The sequence below is a fragment of the Vigna unguiculata genome, chromosome 11 (assembly GCF_004118075.2).
Source record: "Vigna unguiculata cultivar IT97K-499-35 chromosome 11, ASM411807v1, whole genome shotgun sequence".
In the NCBI taxonomy this organism is placed as follows: Eukaryota; Viridiplantae; Streptophyta; class Magnoliopsida; order Fabales; family Fabaceae; genus Vigna; species Vigna unguiculata.
In genome coordinates, this window is record NC_040289.1 from 484,293 (window position 1) to 492,439 (window position 8,147).

At 26.4% G+C, this 8,147-nt stretch overlaps 1 protein-coding gene across 1 annotated transcript; it reads left to right on the forward strand.

Annotated features, from left to right (window-relative positions):
- On the forward strand, window positions 1–2,884 carry LOC114170517 (transcription factor MYB83-like). The gene is made up of 2 exons (XM_028056012.1): window positions 1–411; window positions 1,765–2,884. Exons 1-2 carry the CDS (start codon window positions 122–124, stop codon window positions 2,357–2,359), a joined length of 885 nt encoding a protein of 294 aa, XP_027911813.1. The 5' UTR covers window positions 1–121; the 3' UTR covers window positions 2,360–2,884.
- Window positions 2,885–8,147: the final 5,263 nt, after the last annotated feature.

Below are 8,147 nucleotides of genomic sequence, written 5' to 3' on the forward strand. Positions count from 1 at the left end.
TTTTTGATCTAACCCTCATGAAGATCATTCACCTATATAGGCCTCTATCATATCACACTCAAAACAAGAAAACACACACATTGCATTACAGTTTTTGTGATCATTCCAGAAGCATAGGAGAATGAGGAAACCTGATCTGATGGCAAACAAGGACAGAATGAAGGAGAGTAATAAGAGCAAGTTGAGGAAAGGGTTGTGGTCACCTGATGAAGATGAGAAGCTGATAAGGTACATGCTCACAAATGGACAAGGTTGTTGGAGTGACATTGCAAGGAATGCTGGTCTCCAAAGATGTGGCAAAAGTTGTCGTCTTCGTTGGATCAATTACCTCAGACCTGACCTCAAACGTGGTGCATTCTCATCCCAAGAACAGCACCTCATCTTCCATTTGCATTCCATTTTTGGTAACAGGTATATACTCACTCTCTTCCTTTTCACCTTCTCATCATCATCATCATGTTCTTTCCAACATCATGTTTCAGATTATGAATAAACTGCAACATCTTTCTGGAGAGAAGAGACAAATAGATGCAATGTGTGTGAAGATCTATTATCCACCAAAAATTTCATGCATGGAATAGATTTAGAGACCGTGAAAGAATGGATTGTGTACTAGTTTGAGTGGTTTACGAGGTTGGTGATTGTAGGGAGGAATTGAAAACCAAATAGAAGTTAAAACATGATAAAGTTCTTAAACATGATTATTAAAATGTAAAGTAAATTATAGAACAATGTAGAAAAATATAAGGTAAGAGATAAAAATCCATAACATTCTAAATTTGTAAAAATATGAGACCGTGGCTAAAATTTTTTAGAATCATTAATAGAATTTTTTATATTTCTTATATTTCGTAAAATTTTTCTTTCAAATTTGTTATAAAGTTATGGAAGAAAATATTATTTTTTGTCAATTTTCTAAGAGTATTAATTAGCTAATAATTTTTAGTGGATAATTATTTTTTATAAAATTATAAAATTGATAAGTATTTTTTACAAAATTTGATGTGAAATTTTTTTTTAATAAAATATTTTTCAAAACAATTAGTAACAATTTCTAACAAGTTATTTTTTATAACAAAATATATAAGTATTTTTTAGAAAAAAAATTCAAAATAAAATTAACAAAAAATATGTGTCTTTTTAGTAGTGAATAATCTTGTAGGTAGAGTGAGGTATATAAATACACATGTACACTAACATTTGAGGTAGAACAAACACGGCTACAAAATATATTTCTTTCAACTACTACTTTCATGTTCAACTTTTTCACATTTTCTTTATCCCATCAACTATTCATTTCACAATTTTAAAATACTTGCAATAATATTTATTTCTTGGATAATTGTGCCATCTTCATATAGGCAATGATAATTAAGTTTTTGAAATTTTGGTTATTGGGCTGTCTTATAGGCTTCAGTTCTTTTGTAACCAAGGCCTAAAGTCTCTTTACTGCACCGATTTTCAGATACTCAAGATAATATAGTTGGACAAAAATGTAAAAATGATACCGCCTTCTTATAGGCTTTGGTTCAGCTATAACCGAGATCTATAAGACGAAGTAAAATGTCAAATTTGCATCGGTCGAGATTAGGTTGGTACATTGAGTGAAAAAATTAAAGTGTTAAATACATGAATAGTTGTATATATTAAATATTAGATCTCTATGTTGGAGATATATATGCAGTATATATGAGCAAATATCGGATGTTATTCTTCTTTTTCTTATTCTGCTTTCCTTAATCTTTTCGATTTTGTTAATCTCAGGTGGTCTCAGATTGCAGCACGTCTCCCTGGTCGCACGGACAATGAAATAAAGAATTTCTGGAACTCTACATTGAAGAAAAAGATGAAAACTAACACTTCACTGAACAACACCACTGACTCATCAGAATATAATAATAAAGATGTTGTGAATGGGATCATCATGCCCTTTGATGAACATGATGACATCATGAACATCACCATGACCATGGATTCCTCTTCATCCATATCATCCATGCAATTTGACCCTTTTTCCTTGTTGGTAAACAATCACTGTGATATCACTAATGATGTTTCAGAATTTTTTCCCTGCATGGAAGATGGACACCAACTGAATCATGGAACATTGGAACCAAATAACAAAATGGGGTTTCCTTCACTACAAAGTAGAAGAAGCATTGAAAGTGACACTGTTCCAATTGATGTCAAAAACCACAACAACAACCACTTCAATTATGGTTCCTTCGATAACACTCATAAGATTCAAGGCTCCTCCAAGGTTGAGGACTCATTAGGGTTTGGAAATCATGGCCAAGGAGAATTTTATTTGGAGAATTTGATGCAAGACATTACCTCTTTCCCTTTCCTTGATTTTTAAGTTCATTAGGTTTTTTCCTCTCACATTCAATCACATACTTCCATTCCATCGTTTCTTCAAGAGTCAGAAAACTGCTCTCTCGTTATGAAACACAAATACAGATACAGACACGGACACGGAAACCGCATTGTAGGTATATACGAAAGACAACAAGAAGCTCACCTTAGAAAACTTTAGGAATCCATAATTTTTCCCAGTTGAATCATTTCATATACTTTTGTCTCTTGCATCTTGTTTTTATTTTGTCTGTTAATTTGCAAATAATACACACTCCAAATATGAATCCATGGTCTTAGACATAGTTGTGTAATGAAAACTGTAGTATGTGTAAAGATTAGCCATGAGTGGGTCCTGTGGTTTGCTTGTGAAGTACATTTTGTGGGAATAAGTTGGTGAAATAATCCAAAGTAGATTTTCATGAAGAGAAATAAGGATGATTTAGAAAGTAAACATAAAAATAAAAATTAGTTGAGTTTGTATGGAGTAATGGAAGTTGTTAATTAGTGTCAGCAGATGTAAAGTGATGTACACAATGATTTAAATACATCAACAACTTTGAAATTAGTTGAAGTTTTTATGATTCTCCTTTTAGCTATACCTCTTCACTGTTCTTTTCTTTTATAAATAAATTATGAGTTAAATATTTTTTTGTCTTTTAACTTTCAGTAAATTTTGAAATTAGTCTATTTTAAAACTATGGATTAATTTAGTCATTTTTTTTTCGAAATACATGAATTTAGTCATTTTAATCAAATTTTATTAGATTTATTTGATGTTTCGTATGTATTTCAAAATTGTATTTGAGTTTTTTATACTGTTTGACACATTTTTGCTTTAATGTTAAGTCAAATACTATTATATGAAATATATTTGAAATATCAAATAAACTTAATAAAATTTGATTAAAAAAATTAAATTCACGTATTTTTATAAAAGACTAAATTAATTTAAAATTTAAAAATATACGTGATGGTTGCAGTGCAAAGATGTTGAAATGTTGTGCATGGAACTATGATAGTTGTGCAACGAAGAGAATATATTCACGTGCTATCAAACTGAAAACCAGGAACAATGAGACTAATGCACAAAAACCAACGTATCTTTCTCCATAAATCTTGTTTTTCTTTTTCATGAATTGGAACCATGTGGATTCATTTTCCTTTTCTGCATTTCCACACAAATAACTTGATACGTGACGATTTAAAAAAAAGTAAATTTACTCTTTTTCAATCATAAAAAGTAATTTAAAAAATATTATTTATGTTATCGCTAATTAATATAAAATCTTCAAACATAAAAGATGGATTGTGTTGTGTAGAATAAACATATGCATTAAGGAAAAAAAAATTAAAAAACAACCTTTTACATAAATTCTTTTTTTTATAGTAAAAGATTTTCACAATAATTAATTATATTCTTACAAAAATAAAGATAACTTTTAAAATATCATAACTTTCTTCTTATACATTGTTAAGTCTTCTCCTTAATCGACACGTGGCAATGTTATTTCTTCGACCAACACCTTATTAAACATATGGGTCATGATTGATTCACATTCTTTCTTACACTCAACTTATTATAATTATATAAGTTATTACTTTATTATAAATATAATATTTTATTAGAAAAATAAGTATAGAGTGATTCTTGGTAAACAAAATTTACTTTTCTCTATAAATCTTTTCCTTTTCACTTGGTAATTCTCCTTATTTCGTTTTATCACAATTCAATTTTTTCATTTTTCTTGAACTTTAAACTTTAATTACTATTTGATTCAGCCTTTTGATATGTCTTTTATTTGCATGTAATTGATTACATTCTAACATCTCTTTGACTAATCTCAGCAGTTATTTACTCACAATTGTCATCAGAATGTTCTACAAAGTTTGTTTGAAAAATCTCATTTTAATTTATTTAGTTATTTAAAAAAAAACTCTTTATAACTAAAACAAAAAAAAAATTAATTAATTTTGAAAAACAAATATTTAAATAACTATTGATTTTAACTCCAAATAATGTGAAACTATTATATATAAAAAAGCTAATTAAGGATCAAGGAAGTTTTCATTACAATTCTTGGTAGTTCCTTTAATTATTTTTATTAGGTTTATTTGATGTTTCATATGCATTTCAAGATTGTATTTGAGTTGTTTATACTGTTTGATATATTTTTGCTTTAATGTTAAGTTAAATAATATTATAAAATACACTTGAAATGTCAAATAAATTTAACAAAATTTGACTAAAAGAACTAAATTCACGTATTTTGAGAGATGAAGTGCTAAATTGGTCTAAAATTTTGAAATAGACTAATTCCAAAATTCATTGAAAGTTAAGAGACTACGTATTTATTCAATATAAAATTTGAAGTTCACACCTACATTTCAACGTTGTAATGTATGATTGTCTTATGCAAATGAGAATCATATAACCTCCACATGGTTTAAAACCCAGAAAATATTTTATACATACCTGAGAAATATTAAATAAATATATAAATAAATATTTGAAATTGGATGTTCCATGTTTCTTCATATACATCATTTGTATGGATTTGTGATGCATGCATATCACAATTTTCCACGCACTTTTTTCTGCTATTTCGTTGTTGACGGTGTTGAGTCACTCTACAATGGACACACGTATGCAAATGTTCCAATCTTTTCGTAAGTATTTGATTTGTTTAATAATTGTGAGTCATAGGAGTCAATGTTTCATTAATATAATGAAATTAATGTAAGTTTCTTCAGATGCGTACGATCCTTTTTTTTTTTTATGTAACAAATTTAGGTTTAACTGGGGGAAAATGGAACTCAATTCAAACGGTAGGAACTTTCGTACTGAAAGTGATGTAAGTTTCTTTATGAACTCTTCTATTTATTCATATAAGTCACATCCTTCTTTTCCAAAACATTTTTTTATACATAAATAATAAAATATAAAAAATATCACTTCTCTAATAAAATTTGTAAAAAAGTAAGAAAACATCTATGTTTTCAAATCAAATATTCTAAAATGTTTTGAAATAACTTTTACATCTTAACAATACAGATCACAATAAAATTTTAAGCCAATTGTTCAAAACAAAATAAAAAATTAAATTTTTCAATATTACATCTTCCCAAAATAAAAAATAAAGAAAGTGAAAGTTTGATATCATACACAATTTTACGTTAACAATATAAAAAGAAGAATGAAAAATATATTTTACGTATAGAAAATATACATATAAGACATTATTCATTAGAAACTCAATTAATTCAAATGTAATGATGCTCTTTAAATGTATATGGAATCATTACATAAAGCATTTAGTTTAAAAGTGTATGACTTGGACCATATCATGAGAAGTTGTTGGAAGTCTAACATTAATTAGTATTAGGTCGGTTTACCAGTGTATATAAGTGAGTGCATATTTCATCTTAAAGGCACAGTTTTGTAAAGTTAAGTTAGGTTTGGAGTCCACTCCTTAACATAATATCATAGTTGTGAGTTTGAATTTATCCTAACGAGATTTTTTATTTGTTGGATTTATTGTGTCACCTGCTATCGGGAGATTTGTGATTTGTTGTTTGTTGGACTTGTTGTTCCATCCGCTATCAGATCATTTATTAATGTCTAGTCACACGTTCAAGATGTATATCTCTCAATGTGATGAGTGAGTGTGTTGAAAGTCCAACATTGACTAATAGTAATGTAAGTTTACATTATATAAGTGAGTGTTTTGAAGTTAAGTTAGGTTTAAAGTTCACTTTTTACATTTATTTTTAAAAAAATAACTACCGAAACAAATCTAGACACAAAATACATAAATTATTGTATGTTTTAATTGGTCAAATATAATTTGAATTTTTAGTCATTGATTACACTTCTCCACATACGCATAAGTGCAAGCATATGAAGACAAATCATAAGAGTCCACATTATTATAACTCACACCAATAGAAAGCCACACAATTGCATCACACAACATTTCATTCGTATAAATAATTCTTCACCACGCCTTTCAAGGTATATATACTTTTCTAATTCGATACAAAAACAATCTTAAATGAGGCTAGAATATCTAAAAGTAAAATATATATATTATTTAAGAAATATATTTTGAGTTATTTTTGTTATAAAAATGAGTAGTTTATTTATGGTTATGGTATGGTGCAACCAGGGGCTTTCTTAACTGAGGAGGGTTTATGTGACAAATCATATGCTGTCGAGAATCAATCACTTGCTTCGATAAGATATGCTTAGAAGCATCTTTAATACGTGCTTCTTTTACGATAATATTTTAATTACTAAATTTTGACAACTTTCTCTTATAATATGAATTGACATTTTTTAAGTGATTTTAAAATATTGAGAATAAAAAAATAAAAAATTACTTAAAAAATAACAGCTAAGATTATAACAGAAAAGAGAAAGTTGTCAAAATTTAATAATAAAAAAAAATCATTTTCCTTTCTTAAATAATGCAAACTACATTTGTATTGGTGCCATTTATTCTTCCAACAAAGCAAAAACCCTTTTTCTTCTCTTCTTTTCTCAACACTATATTTTAAACTATTTATTACATATATTATAACTTTTAATCATGCTCCTTCAATTAACAAAACAAATCAATCTACAACCATTTTTTAATAAAAAAGAATGTTTAAGGTACAATCATCGTATACAAATATAACCATAACATGCACATTATTAATCGCATATAATGGAATTTAAGAGTTATTTTAATCCTCATTAAATAATGTGTGATTTCTTCTATATACTCATATTTATTTTATATTTTACACTTTCATTCCTTCAAAATGCTGCTCATAATTTTTATTTATATCTAAAATCTTAAAACGTTATGTCAAATCAAGATAAGATAACTTTTTAGATTATTTAAATTTAGTCAAGCTAATTTTATTTTATTTTCAATTTTGACTACTTCAGTGAATTTCATAATTTTGTACGTAGTTTTCTCCTTAAACTTTTTAATTTTTTGGTCATGATTTATTCCTATATAAATATAATATTTATTGTTAATAATCAACATTTACATTATTCTATTGAATTACTCTATCTTTGTTTAGAAATTTGTTTAAATTTAAAAATCCATGCAATAGAAAACTACTTGTTAACCTTTGATGAAAAGGTAAAAAAAATAGAAGAAAATATTGAGTAACTGTTAATTTTTAAAAATTTAATAAATAATTATATTATAAAAATTAAAAAAAAAATTGAAATTATGAAATGTGAATATAAAAGAGAATATATATATATATATATATATATATATATAGTTATATATAAAATTTTTTTCAAAACTGATGAGTTAGTTAAACAAGTTAATATCATATTATGATTGATATGTTTATGTAATATTTTATAAACATTTTCATAAGAAAAAAAAAAAACGAGATATTAGATTGATATTTCGCTAGTTTGTTTAAGGTGAAATGTAGAAAAGTTTCTATAAACATTATTTGAGTTAAAAGATCTTTTCTATGTTGAATATGCATTACTTCCTTTCATGGATTTTATTCTTAAAAATAAAACAAAATAAATATATTTATAGGTAAGCGATGCATATCTCATGGTTTGTTTGAAAGAATTCGTTATATACTATATATATATATATATATATATATATATATATATATATATATATATATATATATATATCATAAATATCTTATGCAAGAACTTTAAGTTTTCATATAATTAAGTTATAAATGTGTATAGTTTATTTTTAGCTTACTTTAGTGACATCCACAGGATAACCATGCGATAATATAATTTAAAT

Bases quoted from the DNA above. Each gene is read 5' to 3' on its own strand.
- LOC114170517 (XM_028056012.1), top strand. From the start codon at position 122: ATGAGGAAACCTGATCTGATGGCAAACAAGGACAGAATGAAGGAGAGT. The intron at 412-1,764 runs GTATATACTCAC...TGTTAATCTCAG, and splicing joins CATTCCATTTTTGGTAACAG to GTGGTCTCAGATTGCAGCAC.